Below are 16,712 nucleotides of genomic sequence, written 5' to 3'. Positions count from 1 at the left end.
CAAAAGAAAAGAAACCAGTCTTCCTAACCCGAGCAGTCTTCTTCCTAACCCGAAAGCAGTCTTCTTAAACCGAGCAGTCAGGGAAGTGAATGTACCTAGGGATCTAAGAGACTCTGCAGTCTTACTTAAGGCCTTTGATCCATCCCCAAGAAAAACACAACCACCTTTTAAGCAGGACTTCCCATTCAAAGCCATCCATCACCTCGTTCCTTTGCAGATCTTTAAAAATCATAAATAATGTTTACCTTAATTAAGAACAAGCAATGATTTCGCCACATAACTGCCACTGTCAATTTCTCACCTATTAGCAAGATCTTACTTAAATCTGTAAAGTCCCTCAACCCGTAAAGGTTTTCAAGGAGTTTGAATCTTTTAAAAATAGTAGGTAAATTTATTAGTCCACATTTGGTCTAATGAAGCACAAGCTGAGATTGCTTAAGTATATCACCAGTTTTACAAATATAGAAGCTTCTTCCCTTTACAAATACAGGTCCAGGGCTCCATCAACCTACTCCTTGACTTGCAGCTGAAAAAACAAAAGGTCTGTGTGAAGTGATAAAAGAACACATCCTACCCATCTCGTGACCAAGAAACCAAAGCTGACATGAGCACCGTAAAGACCGGTGTGCGGTAATGGCACCCTATGGAAGGAAAGCGAGTGCTCAAGTAGATGAGCAGGTTCTCGACATCACTGTGACAGATTTCGGTCTGAGGAACTGTGCTGGAGGGGGCTTCATCCTCTTCTACAATCCCCTTATATGAAACAAAAGGCTGAAATCAAGTCTTTATAAAAGAAATTAACGGCCTTTCCGTTTCTTCATTTTTCCTCCAGCGACCTTGTTCCTGACACCCATAGCACCCTCCGTGTCGTCATTGTCCCCAGTGTCCTCCCGCACGCGTTTCTTCTTTTCTCCATGCTCCCTTAACTCCTGCAAGAAAAGAGAAAGGATGGGATTGAAAATGAATTACTGTCACTGAGGGTAACACATCCTGCTCTCCTCTCCTTAAAATCCAACACCGGGGCACCTGGTTAAGCAGCTGCCTTCAGCTCAGGTCATGATCTCGCAGTTCATGAGTTCAAGCCCCATGTTGGGCTCTGTGCTGGCAACTCCTGGAGCCTGCTTCGATTTCTGTTGTCTCCTACTCTCTGCCCCTCCCCCACTCACGCTCTCTCTTTCTCTCTCACAAATAAACATAAAAAAAAAAAAAAACCACTACATAACTCCCTAATACCTCACACTAGCAAAGGGAGAAGACCAAAACCCCAATACACAAACTGTTTACATGAAAATTAAAACAATAAGCTATTATTTACACATGGCAGGCCAGCAAAGATTTAAGAGAATGGTAATACCTAGTATTTGTCAAGGTGTGGGGACACCTACATAAACTGTCGCCGACAGCTCTTCTGGGTGGGAAAGGGAGGAATCTGGTATTCTGTATGAATTCAAATTTTAACTCCATTTACTCCTCAGCACAACTAATTCTACTTCTAGAAATTATTCTAAGGAAACGAGTACACAAAGCTGTACATACGAGGATGTCCAACATGGTACTAGTTAAAACACAAAACATGTGAAAAAACATAAATATACACCCATGTAAGTCATGTTATATATTTACAATGGAATTTTTTGTAGCCACTGAGAAATGATCACATTGCTCTATATTTGTTAAAATAGAAAAAATGTTAATCATATACAATTAGATAACATCTAATTATGGCTAAAAAAAGAAAAATAGCCAAATGTTATCAACAGCCAAATGTTCGCCGTGGGGGATAACTCATATGTCTCATTTACTATTTTAATCTTTTCCATATTTTCTGAAATTCTTTCCAATGTATATCTAATACTTTTATAAACCAAAATACCAAATGAGAGTTCTATGTGAGCAGAAAAACACAAGTCCACGCCTCAGCTACTCAGAAAGCAGCCCAGGGGCAAAGTTTCTTCATCCCTCAGACTAGAACTCTAGGGAGCAGATAGCACTTGCTAGGATTCTCTTTTACAATCTTCCCATCCTCACCATTATTATTACTGCTACTTACTGTTAGTTACTACGCAGTTCACGTTAGCTTATCTGATGCCCAAAAAACCCCTATAAGGATCAAGGTAACTGTTATTTCCAATTTACAGGCAAGGAACTGATTCCAAGAGGTCAGATACGTTGTTCAAACCACAATGTCCAATTCATAGCTGGGTCTTCCGATCTCGAGTCCAGAGGTTTTCTTGCCACATGTGAAACATGAACAGTGGCTGAGCATGTGGTCACTGTGATCAGACTGAGTCCAGACCTCGATTCAAATTACCTACCATCTCTACACGTTAGTATGCTCATCTTAAATTTAGAATAAAATAATACTTCCTGCAGTTAGTTATGAGGATTAATCCAACAGCATCTAGCACGTAGTTACCATTATTTGCATAAAAGTTGGTGAAAAAGTAAGTTGCATACCATTCGGGCAAATCTTTGGGCTTCAGTGACACGCTCTGTCAGCATCATAACCTCATCATCCTCTGTTGGAAAGACAGGCAGTTTCTTCCCAATTAAGTGTTCTATGCGCTGGAAGAGTTCTACATCATACCTGAGGAAGGAAAATTGGTGTGGTTTTGGCTGGCTCACAACGCGGATGTCTGTCCATTCCCAAACTACACATTATGCGGTATGAGGCAACTGACGCAAGTTTTAAACAATACTGAATCCAGAATACTGATTAGAGCAATCTTCGGTACACAGCCCACTAGAAGATCACCCAACATATTTTTACTCCCAGAAAAGCCAAAATTTGTCTCTCTAAAAACAAAATCGGGGCGCCTGGGTGGCTCAGTCAGTTAAGTGTTTGACTTCGGCTCCAGTCATGATCTCGTGGTTTGTGCCGGAGCCCCATGTCGGGCTCTGTGCTGACAGCTCGGAGCCTGGAGCCTGCTTCGGATTCTGTGTCTCCCTCTCTCTCTGCCCCTCCCCTGCTAATGCTCTGTCTGTCAAAAATAAACATTAAAGTTTTTATTTTTTTTTTAATTTTTTTAACGTTTATTTATTTTTGAGACAGAGAGAGACAGAGCATGAACGGGGGAGGGTCAGAGAGAGAGGGAGACACAGAATCTGAAACAGGCTCCAGGCTCTGAGCAGTCAGCACAGAGCCCGACACAGGGCTCGAACTCACAGACAGTGAGATCGTGACCTGAGCCGAAGTCGGACGCTTAACCGACTGAGCCACCCAGGCGCCCCTAAAGTTTTTTAAACAAAATCAAAATAATTATTCTAATACTCTGAGTTGAGGGAAAAGTCACTACTCTCCAGCTTTAGCAGTTGAAAGAAGGAGCAGGGGTTTGTGTGTTTCTATATGCCAAATGCTACACTAGATCATACACATATATATATAGGATACATGTATATATATACATATGTATATAACCTTCATTAATGCTCTGTTAAGTAGATACCATTATTTCCATTTTACAAATGCTGAAAACAACATGAAGGAGGTTAAATGACTATTACAGTAAGTGGCAAAGTCAGGCCACCAAGTCAGTCTGCACCAAAGCTCTGCTCTTTTCTCTGCATTGTTCTGCTCCTGAAGTCAATTTACTTACTGTGTGACAAAGGTGATAGCCTTTCCAGAACGCCCAGCTCGAGCGGTTCGACCTACTCGATGGATATAATCCTGAGAAAAAAAGCATAAATAAATATGAGCTACATAAAATTTAAATAAAAAACTATGAACACAAAGTCTTACTGCAAACTTTTGAAAGGAAATAAACTCATGTTGAAACATGGAAAAATGGACTGGGCAATTTGTTCAGATAAATCTACTTCATCTTTTTTATTTTCCTTGCAGCACAAAACTGACTCTCTTTTCTTTACAGAAAGACAAATCTAAAGCATATCTACATGGCTGCAGACAACATGGTCTAGAGAAAAACAGCACTGGATCTAGAGGCAGACCTGCAGCATGGCTCTGGTCTTACCACCTACCAGCTACACAACTATCTGCAAGTCACATAGCCTCTTCGAATCTTGGTTTCTATCTATAAAACAGGGATAGAAACACATGCCCACACTCAGAGTTATTGGGAAATCAAATGAGACAGCACCTTGTCTACAGCAGTTAAATACAAAGCCAAGAGATACTAGTTGTTCTGGGGGCAATTCTGTCCTCCCTAGGGATATTTGGAAATGTCAGAACACATATGCGGTTGTCATAATGTCACCTATGGGTAGAGGCCAGGAATGCTGCTAAGTATCCTACAATGCGAAGGACAGCCCCACAGCAAAGAATCTGCTGGCCCAAAACATTAATAGTGCCAAGGCTGAGAAACCCTGAGATACACTGAGAACCACAAGCTGATGACTCTGAAGAAGCAAGACTGACAAAGATCAGCACGTGCTGCATCTACTCCTGTGATCTCACACCTCTCTTTGGCTACCTTCATTCACATTTATTAATATGACATCCTCAGGCACATGCAAGATAACGAGAATAAATAAATCAAGAGCTTTCCCAGTTTTTGATACTTAACCAATAAAGGATTAAGAAGAAAAAAAAAGGAGACAGAAAACATTCCATTAAGAAACACACTTTGGAGGGGCGTCTGGGTGGCCCAATCAGTTAAGCATCTGACTCTTGATTTCAGCTCAGGTCATGATCTTGCAGTCATGGGATCGAGTCCCATGTAGGGCTCTGCTCTGACAGCAACAGAGCCTGCTTGGGATTCTCTCCTTCCCTCTCAAAATAAATAAGTAAACATTTAAAAAAAAAAAAAAGAATATTTTTAAAAAGTACACTTTGGACGCATTGGAATATTATTCAGCCATAAGAAAGAGTTGAATCTTACCATCTGCAATAATAGAGATGGACGTTAAAGACATTATGCTAAGTGAAGTAAGTCTGAGAAAAATAAATACTGTATGATCTAACTTATATGTGGAATCTAAAAAAAAAAAACAAACTGAGCTCATAACATAGACAACATATTTGGTGGTTTCCAAAGGTGGAAATAATTCCCTCCAAAGGTGGAGTAGGGAATCAACTGGGTGAAGGGAGTCAGAAAGTACAAACCTCAAGTTATAATACAAGTAAGCCATGGGAATGAAATGTACAGCATAGCAAAAATAGTTAATAATACTATATTACATATTTGAAAGCTGCTAAGAGAGTAGACCTTAAAAGTTCTCAGTGCAGGAAAAAAAACTCATAACAATGTATGGTAACTAGACTTGTGGCAATCATTTTGTGATATATACAAACATCATACCATTATGTTATACAACTAAAACTAATCTTTTATGTCAATTATACCTCAATTTAAAAAAAAAAAAAAAAAAGAAAGAAAGAAATACAGTTCAAAACTAGAAAGTCAAGTCAGCAGGGACACCTGGGTGGCTGAGTCAGTTGAGTGTCTGACTTCGGCTCAGGTCATGATCTCATAGTTTGTGGGTTCAAGCCCCACATGGGGCTCTGTGCTGACAGCTCAAGAGTCTGGAGCCTTCCTCAGATTCTGTGTCTCCCTCTCTCTCCTCCTCCCCCATTCACATTCTGTCTCTCTCTCAAAAAAAACATTACACATCAAATCAACATTAAAAAAAATTTTTTTTTAAAGAAAGTCAGGTCAGCAATGGGACTCACCTTGGAATGGGTAGGAATGTCAAAGTTAACAACTACATCCACATGAGGTATGTCCAAACCTCGGCTTGCAACATCAGTTGCTAGAAGAATAGAACGAGCCTTTGCCTTAAACTTATTAAGGGATCCTAAGCGTTTGCTCTGACATGATGAAAAGAAATGAAAGAATGTTAATCTTGATAAACTAAGGAATCTCAGAATCTAAGACACACAAACTAGAAACACTAAATATAAGAACCAAGACAGAAATTTTTAAAAGGATGTTTCCCCTAAGTCCAAACTAGGCTCCACAGATCAGAAGGAAACATGGAAGCAACAAAAAAATATTTAAGACTAGGCTAGAAAATACTAACAGAAAACGGGGATTGTTTAACATGACAGATAGTTGAAAAATAATTTATTAAACATCTTTAGAGACCAAAGAATCAACGTTAGCACTAGGGCTGAATAAATCAACTGAAAAGCTTCCATACCAGACAAATAACTATGAAATCTTCTAATTTGAGCCTCTTACTATCCTAAAAGGAGGAAGTAAGCAACTAGAGCAACACTTTAAAGCCCATAAAATCAAAACAATTCTGAAAAGATGCATGAACACCTCATGTTGTAATTGTACAGAACTACTGCTATAAGCTTTACCCTTTTCACACCACCGTTTCACCACTAATGATGCCGAAGAATCTTTACCTGACTCATCTGTCCATGGAGGGGGATAGCAGTGAATCCAAGATTTCGAAGCAGCAAAGCTGTTCTCTGAGTATTGTTACAGGTGCTGCAGAATATCATAAAGGAGTTTCCAGCCAGTTCATTTAGAATGTAAACCAGGTAGGTATCCTAAGTTACAAACCCAAAACAATCAATGTAAGTAACTGATCTGGAAGAAAAGACTGGAGTCCCAGGAATATAAATTATCTAAAAAACTAAGCCTATAGTTGACTCTCAATTACCCAGACCCCAGCTGCCAGTTTGCACTGCTGAAGCAGCATTATCATCTCTGTGAACCATGAATTTCACATGCCTGAAGCCAAGCACAAGGAAATCTATACTCGGCAACCAGGAAAAGTCCCTACATCAAAGCATAAAACGAGGGTCCCTTGCCTAGAAAAAAGCCACATAATCAGGAGACAAAAGAAAAACTACTTCAAGAATGGGGCTGGAAAGGAATTACATCATGACTTCATTATTGTGGTTTAGCATGCTGTGAATTCCCGGAATGTTTGACTTTATCAGTGAAAAATATAAGCACAGTATGTGTTCTAAAACAAACAGTAGCACAACTCTTAGCTAATCAAAAGTGGACACACTTTCAGATGCTTTAGTGAGGAAGGAGAAGGAGAGGCAGGAACGATCAAAGTAAACACTTTACCTTGAATTTAGAAGGAATAAAAAGGTAATATTGCTGTAATTTCTCAACTGTCTGGTATTTGGAGGAAACAGCACATTTCACAGGATTCTTCAGTGCTGCTCGCTGAAGTTTTTGCACCTGCAGAAAAAAACCTGGAATAGTACACTGATTCCTAAATGCTGTTTTTACTTATCACTTAATAAAGAAGAAATCAGAAGTCCTAGAAAACTTCACCTTCTTGGTCATGGTGGCCGAGAAGAGAAACGTTTTCCGATCTCGGGGAATCACTTTGAGGATCTTGTCAACCTAAGGCACAAAGAAAGGATACCAACGTAACATTTAGAGTGGATATTTACAAATGCTCTTTGTGAAGCAGAGAATGAAAAACTAAATATATCACTGTGGGAATTTGGGAACTCAAAAATTCCATTCAATTCAGCTAAAATTTATTGAATATTTATTATTTCTACCATACTATATGCTGTTTTAAAAAATGCCACTCAGAGAAAAGAACAGTTTAAATTACAGTAGAGCTAATCTAAGAGAAAAGTCAAAAGTGTTCATCAACTAAGTTATGAGTGGGTCAGCTATGATGACAGAAAATAAAAATATTTCAAGGTATACGAAAGAGGTATATATCAAATAAAATAGAAACGAAATCTGGTAGAAATTTCTCATCTCTACAACTACAGTCAGACTATATTCTCTAGAGGATACTGAGGCACTGACAACGTGAGGAACACCAAGAATGAAAAAAAGGCAGCAGAAATGTTTAAATTAACTGATAATGATATAGTATTCCACAAAGCAGTTGTGCAATGAACCGAAGTTTGAAAGAGGGCACTTGAGATGTCCTACAATGAGGAAAGAAACTGGGTGCTCACCTCTGTCTCAAAATCCATATTCAATATTCGGTCTGCCTCATCCATAACCAAGTACTTGAGGGCTCTTAAGTTGAAACCTTTTGTATTTTCCAAGTGGTCTATCAGTCGACCAGGAGTTGCTATCAAGAAAGGTTGAAGAGAAAGGGCAATGTTTAAGAACTAGGACAAAAAGAAAAGTTACCAACCACCCCACCCACCAAGTCCCCCAAAATTTCGGAAATTAAAAAATAAAACAAGACCACAAAAATCCTTTCTTCAAAATCTTTCTACACAAATAAGTTTTATGCAACATGGACAGATCTTCTCCAATTCATCGTTGTCAGTGCCTTTTACCGTTGTCAATTACTCACCTATTATTACATGTGGTTTTTTCGCCAGGGCCAGAGACTGGGACATTGAATCAATTCCACCTACAATCACAGCTACAGAAACAAAAAGAATACAGAAGAGAGACCCTCAATTTTTTCCATAGTTCACTGAATACGTTTTAAGCCAGTGCTAGATTTCTACTTAAATTTTTCTTCCCGTATAACTTTCCCTAAAGCTAAAATACCAAATTTGCTCTTAAGGTCAATAAAGTCATGTTAATAATATTTGCTTCTATTCTCCTTTTCCATTCATTCTCAACTTGTGAAGAAACTCTACAGTTCCTTTCCTGTCAGACACTTACCGCTTTGCACACCAATGGAAGACCCCAGGGCTTCAAACTGCTCTGAGATCTGAAAGGCCAACTCCCGAGTGGGCGTGAGAACTAAGGCAAACAATCGTTGGGGCGTCTCCAACAGTGCATTCAGAATGGGCAAAGCGAAGGCCCCTGTTTTTCCAGAGCCAGTTTCTGCCAGCCCGATGATATCACGACCTAGGAAGAAAAAGAAAACCTCTAACAGCAAAGAAACGCTCTCTGCATTATTTCCCTTTTTCTACAATGACACAACGTGGGCACAAAGTAGACTGTGAATAAATATTTGATGAACTGGAGGGAGAGGAAGGTTGAACAGACAGAAGACATAGTCTCTGTCCTAGGTAAGCTTAAAACCCAGGGGTGACATACACAAATATGATATAATGAGATAAGGGCTTTACAACAGGCCCCTACAACATACAGTGAGAACACAAAGGAAGGAGTAACTCACTGCCCAGGGGAGTCAGGAAAGGCTAACAGACCTGATGAGTAAATTAAATCTGGAATTAAGCAAAGAAAGAAAGGAAGCACATTCCTATAAGAGAACAGAGGACGGAGGCTGTAAAGAACACAGCCATATGCAGAGTGAGAAGTACAATGCGGCAGGAACACAGAAATGTTAAGGAGGGAGAGGGAGAAGAATGAGGCTAGAAAGGAAACTCATAAGCCATGATAGGGTGTTTTGATGTCTTCCTGTAAGAGAGAGAATTAAAGGACTTTAAGCAGGGAACATGACGATCAATGTTACTCCTTAGGAAGATAATCCCTATGCCTGATGGCATAATGAGCCAAGGAGCTCAACAGTACATGCATTTACACTGCTTCTTCTGAGGGAAGAATGCCATAAGTAATCCCTTAAGAAGAGGTCCCCATGGTCTGTTATCACCAATCAAGCCGTAACTATAAGATTCGGAAATTAACTCTCAAACCAAGGCCACCATCTCTAGGCTGGCTGGCTGCAGCTCACAAGGTAGCTGTGCACTCCAACAGTGCCTGCTGAGATTGCTTCCTAGTGATAATGACCTCCACGGTTGATGCTCACATTGTTCCCTGACTGTATATAACTGCTGAGATTTCCTTTCCTAGAGATTAACCCTACAATAAACCCCTTTTCTCCGAGGTTACCTGAGTGACTCTCTTCCTTATGACCTAAGATGACCTTAACAGAATGGGGAACACACAGGAAAGTAAGAGCTCAGTTAGGATACCAGGGGAGTTAGTATGGTGGTCTGAACTGAGGGAAGACAGTGAGGATAAAAACAAGTGAGATGTACAAAGTAATGAAAGAAAATGTGGTTGACACATGGGTTTCTAAGGGCATACAGAAAATTAGCTCTGGTGAGGAAAACAATGACTCTGGTTTGAACATAGGAACTTGAGGTTTCTGCAACAGGCTCAGAGAGAAATATCTAAAAACCAGTTGGACGCACTTGTCTGGAGCTCAGCAGAGAAGTACAGGCTAGAAACACAGAAGTAGGAGCATCCTAACAGTTTTGCTCCCCCAAGGGCAGACACATCAGAATAACCTATGGGATTCTTATACCTATACATGCCCAGGTCACACATGTGGAAATTCTGATTCAGTGACTCTAGAAATCTCTACTGTTTTACAAGTAAGACAGGCAATTCTGATGAGCACTGGCTGAGACTCACTGATGCAGATAGTGTTAAAGCTTCAGGACTGGATGAGAAATCTTAGTAGTGTTTTCAGAGTGAGGAAAAAAAAAAAAAGGATAAAGATAGAATTAACCTTACAAGGAAAAAGGAAAGGAACCAGAAGAATCTCATAAAGAATAGCTGGAAAGACAGAAGATAATACTGACTTGAAATTGAGGAGGAAGAGAGCTCAAGAAAGGAGAGTGATTGATATCAAGTAGAGCAGACTTCTCAACATCCGTCTTTTAGACATTGATCACTTAAACTAGGATCCTGCCGGGGCGCCTGGGTGGCTCAGTCGGTTGGGCGGCCGACTTCGGCTCAGGTCACGATCTCACACTCCGTGAGTTTGAGCCCCGCGTCGGGCTCTGTGCTGACCGCTCAGAGCCCGGAGCCTGTTTCAGATTCTGTGTCTCCCTCTCTCTCTGACCCTCCCCCGTTCATGCTCTGTCTCTCTCTGTCTCAAAAATAAATAAACGTTAAAAAAAAAAAAAAAAAAATTAAACTAGGATCCTGCCAAGCCAGAGCAAACAACGCCATAGTCTAGTGAATTCTACCATTTACCCTTCTAAACAGTAACATCGATGTTACCTATAAAAGCACAGGTGTAGATGTGAATTATAAGTCAGACCAGACAATGCACTAATTTTGTAAAGGTCAGAGCAACAAATGACAATATACGGATAAAATTTCTCCCTCATTTACTAACTTTAATGTTCCTCTTGGTTGTAGGGTAAGTGATAATGCATTGCAACAGCCTCTACCTATTTGTGAGCTAAGGGCTTCCAAAGCCTTTTATTCCCCAACTTTGTGGGGATTCTGCCCTCCCTGCCTGGGTACAACATAACTTCTAGAACAGGAAAACAAGAACAAGAACAAAAACAAAAACACACCCACTGGGATCTGTTCCCCTTTTCTTTCAAGGGAAGTCTTAAAATTTCAGAAGAAAGGGGTATACAAGAAAGATTTAGGGAAATAAAGGGGCTTAAGTCTCTCAATTCATGTGGCTGTAACGCCCACCGCCCACAAAGCAATATTCACTTTGTGAAATTATTTTTCTCTATTATCTCCTTTCTTCTTCTCACAACCTGTAAGCCTTTCCATTGGTAGTATCTGTGTAGAATGAACACCCAGTAAGAGGAGCAGGAATAAATTCATTCACCTGCCACACTGCCAGCACCTAACACAACTACTTGGTATATGGCAGCCATTCAAAAAACTGTCTGAAATTCCTAGAGGACTTTGGGTGATCTCTGAATTAAAAATAAACTTAATATGGAGTGCCTGTGTGGCTCAGTCGGTTAAGCGTCCGACTTCAGCTCAGGTCATGATCTCACGGATGGTGGGTTCGAGCCCCCATCGGGCTCTGTGCTGACAGATTGGTGCCTGGAGCCTGCTTCGGATTCTGTGTCTCCCTCTCTCTCTGTCCCTCCCCCTTTCGTGCTCTGTCTCTCAAAAATAGATTAAAATGTTAAAAAATTTTTTTGAAAAATAAACTTAATACATGAAACAGATGGGAAGAAAAGCATCCTCAAAAATCATCAAAAGATTTTGCTCTCCCCACTGTAACACTATAATATAGGGCCAAGAACACAGGCTTTTCACTAGAACATCCTATTATTCAAATTCTAGCTCTACTGATAACAAGTTATGTGCACCCACCCAAGGTACTTAATCCACTGGCCATCACCAATAAAATAATCATTCCAGCCTTTCAGAATTGTTATAAGTTTAAGAACAATGGATGGACCCAGGATGCCATAATTTTGTAGAAACTGACACCATCATTAGTACTCAAACTAAATTTTAAAGTTAATTTAAGAGAAGACAAAAGAAAAACTTTGTTAGATTATTTAAATCTCTTGCTTAGAGCCAGCGTCTATAGGTTTTTTAAACGAAGCATTTGTAAACTGCTCCTTAGAATGAAATAACCTCAAGAATAAGAATACTTTCCATGATGATTATATCAGTTACATTACTCAGTTCCTAGTAATCTTTCATGGACTCCTACTTTCTCTGCATTAAATACAAACTTTTTACTAAAAACATTATAAATAATTTAAGGATTATTACCACCACCTAATTTGGGTTCATTCTTCCAACACATGCTGTAGGGCAGGCACGAAAATGCCAGAAAGCACCAACCCTTCTTTTTGCTTTTTAAAGCAATTCCAGTACTTCTGACTGCTGAAACTTCTTCCCCACTAATGGCCTTTACACAATCCTTATCCTCTTAGCGTCTCTAGACAACTTGAAAGTGTTTACGTCCCCCTCCCTAAAACACTCTCCCTTACCTAATTTGTATGAAACTGTCCTCTCATGATTTTCAACCTGTCATTGAGTCTCCATTTCTCCCCTTGTCATCTCTTGACCCTACGTGGCAACCTCAGCCATTTCCACAGTTTCAGCTACAACTTCTCTTTGGATGTGGTGTCTGCATCCAGTTCTGGACTCTGAATCAAGCTCTAATTCCCAGATTCCACCTGTGCGTCAGTCAAGTCTATTTCTTTGATGTCCGAAATCAATTATTTCCAACTGAACTCCTTTTCCTGAAATTATTTTTCCTCCTATGTTCCCTTTTTACACCAGTAATATGTCCTAAACACACAGGCAACGATCCTAGATTTCCCTACCCCTTGCCTTCCATTAACTAACTAGTTATAAAATCATGATGACTCCTTTTCTATCATTTTTCTTTCTTTCTCACTACCTCTACCCTACCCTTTATTTATTGCCAAAATTACCGCAATGCCCTCCTAATTGGTCTCCCAGCCTCTTGTCTCTCATCTCTAAATTTCCTTATAAAGCTATGAGATTAATAGTCCGAGAAAACAACTCTAAGCATTTCATTCTCCTGCTAAAAAAATAATCCCCAAAGGCACTCCACTGCCCATGGAACAAAGACCAAATTCCTTTACCCACATTTAAGTCCTGCATAATCTGGCCCCAAAGACTTTACTAATCCTTTCCCTATTCTCTATTAAGTAGTTGCAAGCCTCCACACATGCCCATGTGTTCCAGCCTCCTTAGCTTTTTTTTCATATTGTTCCCTATGCCTAGAAAGTCCTCCCCTCCCATCATGCACAAATGTCTAAATCTTATTCAGTCTTCAAGGTTCCGCTTGAATGTCTTTCCAACCTTTCCGGCCAAAAACTAAAGTTTACTCTAGTCCATTCCAGTGAGTAGTAATCTCTTCTCCTCCCTCAGTGCAGTTGGAATGTAACTTTCTTAGGTCCCAGTTCACTTTGTAATAGATTTATAATTATCTCCTTACTAGAATCTAAGTTCTTAGAGTGGGCAGAATCTTAACTTCTGGTGCCTTACACTTGTATCAGATACTTACTATTTATAGAAGGAGCAAATGGAATTTCATAGAGAAGTCTAATTACTTTTCCACATGACAGCTCTCCAAATCACTGAAGCCAATTACCATATCCCATCCAGATCTACTCTTCTGCAGACTGAATGCACTCAAGCTCCTTTAACTATTTAGGACTATTCTTGTTACTATACCACACTCACTGCCACTCTTGGTCCCTCAAAACTGGGCCCCAGAACTAAGCATAATATTCTAGATGTGTTCTAACCAGCAAAGGCACTTCTCTCACTAGAGCTAGTTCAAGGGTTCTTAACCTGGGACATATGGGAGAGGAATTCAGAGTGAGGGGTAAATTCTACATACAGATATGTTCATACACTTTTTTTTTTTTTTGCTTGCCTGGAAAATCTCTTATACTAATGTAGCTAAGATTCCATTCATTTTCTCTATGGAACTTAATGAATTTCAGTGAACATTGCTAGGTCTCTTTTACCACCAACCCTAACACTGTGAAGCTGGGCTTTGGGAATCTAAGAGCAGGACTTTACCTCTACTCCCATGAAAGTTCACCCTGTTAGTTTCAGTCCCACTAGTCATCAAACATGTTAGCCATTCTTCTGAAAATCTGATAAACACGTCTCACAAAGCGAGAGCTCTCAACTCCTCTAGATACTGATGTGTGTTCCAGGCACGCTTATGTAAATCTACACTTATTGATTTATAATTCCTAACAAGTTTCTTGTTCATACACTTTAATCCAGTGTGTCCTTAAAGTTGGCACCTGTTGCAAACAACAAATCTCCTTATAGAAAGTAAGCTCAGTAGAACAGAATTACTTTTTCAAAAGCCAATAAGCCACAAATTTTGTATCTTTAGTGGCCATATTTTTATATTACTTGAAGTATACAACAACGGCTCTCAAAAGTGGTAAGTAGTTGATTGAGTATAACTTCATACTGAACCTGTATTAAGCCACATGTTTAATTTCAACCTACCTTGTAAGGCCAAAGGAATAGCTTCAATCTGGATCTTTGTGGGCTTTGTCCATCCCAACTGGTCACAAGCTTCACACAACACATCTGTCACACCCTTAGAATTCAGAAAAATACACTTTAGCAAAGAGGAACACACACACTTGCCTCCCGGCTAATTTTTTTTTTAATGTTTATTTTATTTTTGAGAGGAAGAGAGAGCATGAGCAGGGGAGGGGCAGAGAGGGGGTTAACACAAAATCCGAAGCAGGCTCCAAGCTCTGAGCTGTCAGCACAGAGCCGCAGCCAGGCTGGAACCCGGGAACCACAAGATCGTGACCCGAGCCAAAGTCGGTTGCTTAACCCACTGGGCCACCCAGGCGCCCCTGCCTCCATCCTAATTAAATGACTGTCGGACCCACCCTGCTGGTGACATGTGCATCCCTTACGCTTGGATTCAAGAAGTATTGCGAGCCTACTCGGTCCGCTCTTTATGAGCACTAGGAGATAGGAGCACTTCAAGACTTAACACTTTCTACTCAAAGAGACAAACCCAAGCTCTTCACGTGCACTATTTCATTCAAGCCTCACAATTCGCTGAAGTACGTATTATTACCCCCAATTTACAGATGTGGAAAGTGGGGCACCGCGAGGTAACAAAGTGCCCCTAGTAAGTGGCTGGGTCAGAATCCAAACCCGTTGCATCTTACTCCGAGGGGGGGGAGGGGGGAACTTACAAATACAAACGTCGCCACACCAAAAGGGAGAAAAGCGCAAATGGGGACTCTCAGGGACGGGCAGCCCTCCCACCATCCAAACCCAGAGGCTTAGGGAGAGCGTCTGGAACCCAAGTTTCGGAAATTCTGAGGGAAACCCAAGCTAGGCCCCAGCTGCGTCTATACACTATTAGCCGGAACCTAAGGCAAATGGACTCTGCCTGCGCCCAGTGTCAGCAGTACAAAGAAAAGCCTGAGTCATCCACGCTCACCAGATCTTTAAAAGTTTTAGTTTCCTCCTCTTGCACCGCTGGCTGAGGCGCTTCAGTCGGAGAATCGTGCTCCTCGGGCGCCGCCATGTCTTCCGCGCACTCCGGAAGCGGGTCGCCGGCGCGCGGCGTGCCGGGAAATGTAGTTTTAGTTCTCCACGGCCAGCGTGTTCTGGGCGCCCCCCTGCGGACTGGTTGGGATTTGCCGGCTGGAGGGCTGAGGCCTTACGGAACTTAGTTTTTAAAAGGGGGTGGGGGATGGATATTAATGTGTAGGCCTGTGGAACTGAGAGGAGGGCAGAAGGCACTGATGACCTGGGCCTCCTGTCTGTCCTTTAGGATCCTTATAAGAAGTTATTCCCACCTCTCACACCTGTTATGTTCCTTGCTTCTCCAACCATACAGCATTGAACAGGGTGATACTGCAATACTATTTATTTATCATAATTGTTTCATTCATTTACTCAGTTGAGCCCACCATATGCTAGGGCTATACTACATGCCTAGTGGCCAGGACACCATCCGTTGCTGTGGAGAAGACAGATAATGAATAAATGATCACAGATAATTTCAAACTGTGAAAAATGCTATGATGTAACAAACAAATAAAAATGATGGAGAGTAACCTGGGGAGGACAGGTTGTGGGGACAACTGTGAGCTTGGGCAAGGCCTCTGGGAAGCAGTGATAATTGAGCTGAGATCTCACTGGTGAGAAGACAGTCCCTTGAAGAGTCCAGAGGACAATTATTTCAGACTAAAGGAACAGCAAACGCAAAGATCCAGAGGAAGCGTAGCCAATGAGGCTGTTCTGGGAAACAGTCTGCCACTACTGAGGCAAATTAAAAGTTATTTTATGTTGCAGGTGCCTGTGCCCAGCAAGCACAATCCTCCAGCATGCAGGTTCTCACACGGTGCCACAGTGCTCATATTATTGGAGGCAGCTGGTATGCATCCTTGGGAGAGTGGATAATTAAAACGTGTCCACGGTGTGAGCAAATGGGCCTATAACAATACAGCTAGATCTCAAAAACCTAGTGCCGAGTGGGAAAAGTATAAAATACGTCATGTGCATTTAAAATATATACCTAGAGGGTGCCTGGGTGTCTCAGTTGGGTCAGCATCCGACTCTGGATTTGGGCTCAGGTCAGGATCTCAGTGTCGTGGGCTCAAGCCCCGGGTCCATGCTGAGCATGGAGCCTGCTTAAGATTCTCTCTTCCTCTCTCTTTATCTCTGTGCCCCTCT

The 16,712-nt window shown here is 41.1% G+C and overlaps 1 protein-coding gene across 1 annotated transcript; it reads right to left on the bottom strand.

Annotated features, from left to right (window-relative positions):
- Nucleotides 1-380: 380 nt before the first annotated feature.
- DDX47 (DEAD-box helicase 47) lies at nt 381-15,600 on the bottom strand. Its single transcript, XM_045465524.1, has 12 exons — nt 15,472-15,600; nt 14,508-14,601; nt 8,526-8,714; nt 8,206-8,277; nt 7,856-7,974; nt 7,206-7,277; nt 6,993-7,109; nt 6,314-6,460; nt 5,630-5,767; nt 3,597-3,667; nt 2,458-2,587; nt 381-929 (listed from the first exon to the last, which is right to left on the bottom strand). The coding sequence occupies exons 1-12, from the start codon at nt 15,556-15,558 to the stop codon at nt 798-800; spliced, it is 1,368 nt and encodes a 455-aa protein (XP_045321480.1). The 5' UTR covers nt 15,559-15,600; the 3' UTR covers nt 381-797.
- Between the last annotated feature and the right edge of the window lie 1,112 nt (nt 15,601-16,712).

This window comes from Leopardus geoffroyi, chromosome B4, assembly GCF_018350155.1.
Source record: "Leopardus geoffroyi isolate Oge1 chromosome B4, O.geoffroyi_Oge1_pat1.0, whole genome shotgun sequence".
NCBI lineage: Eukaryota > Metazoa > Chordata > Mammalia > Carnivora > Felidae > Leopardus > Leopardus geoffroyi.
This window is presented reverse-complemented; position numbering and strand designations above follow the sequence as displayed.

Coding starts and splice junctions, on each gene's coding strand:
- DDX47 (XM_045465524.1), bottom strand. CDS start 15,558: ATGGCGGCGCCCGAGGAGCACGATTCTCCGACTGAAGCGCCTCAGCCA. Junction 5,768..6,313: donor TCCATGGACAGATGAGTCAG/GTAAAGATTCTT, acceptor TCATCATGTCAG/AGCAAACGCTTAGGATCCCT. Junction 3,668..5,629: donor ACATTCCTACCCATTCCAAG/GTGAGTCCCATT, acceptor TTTTTTTCTCAG/GATTATATCCATCGAGTAGG.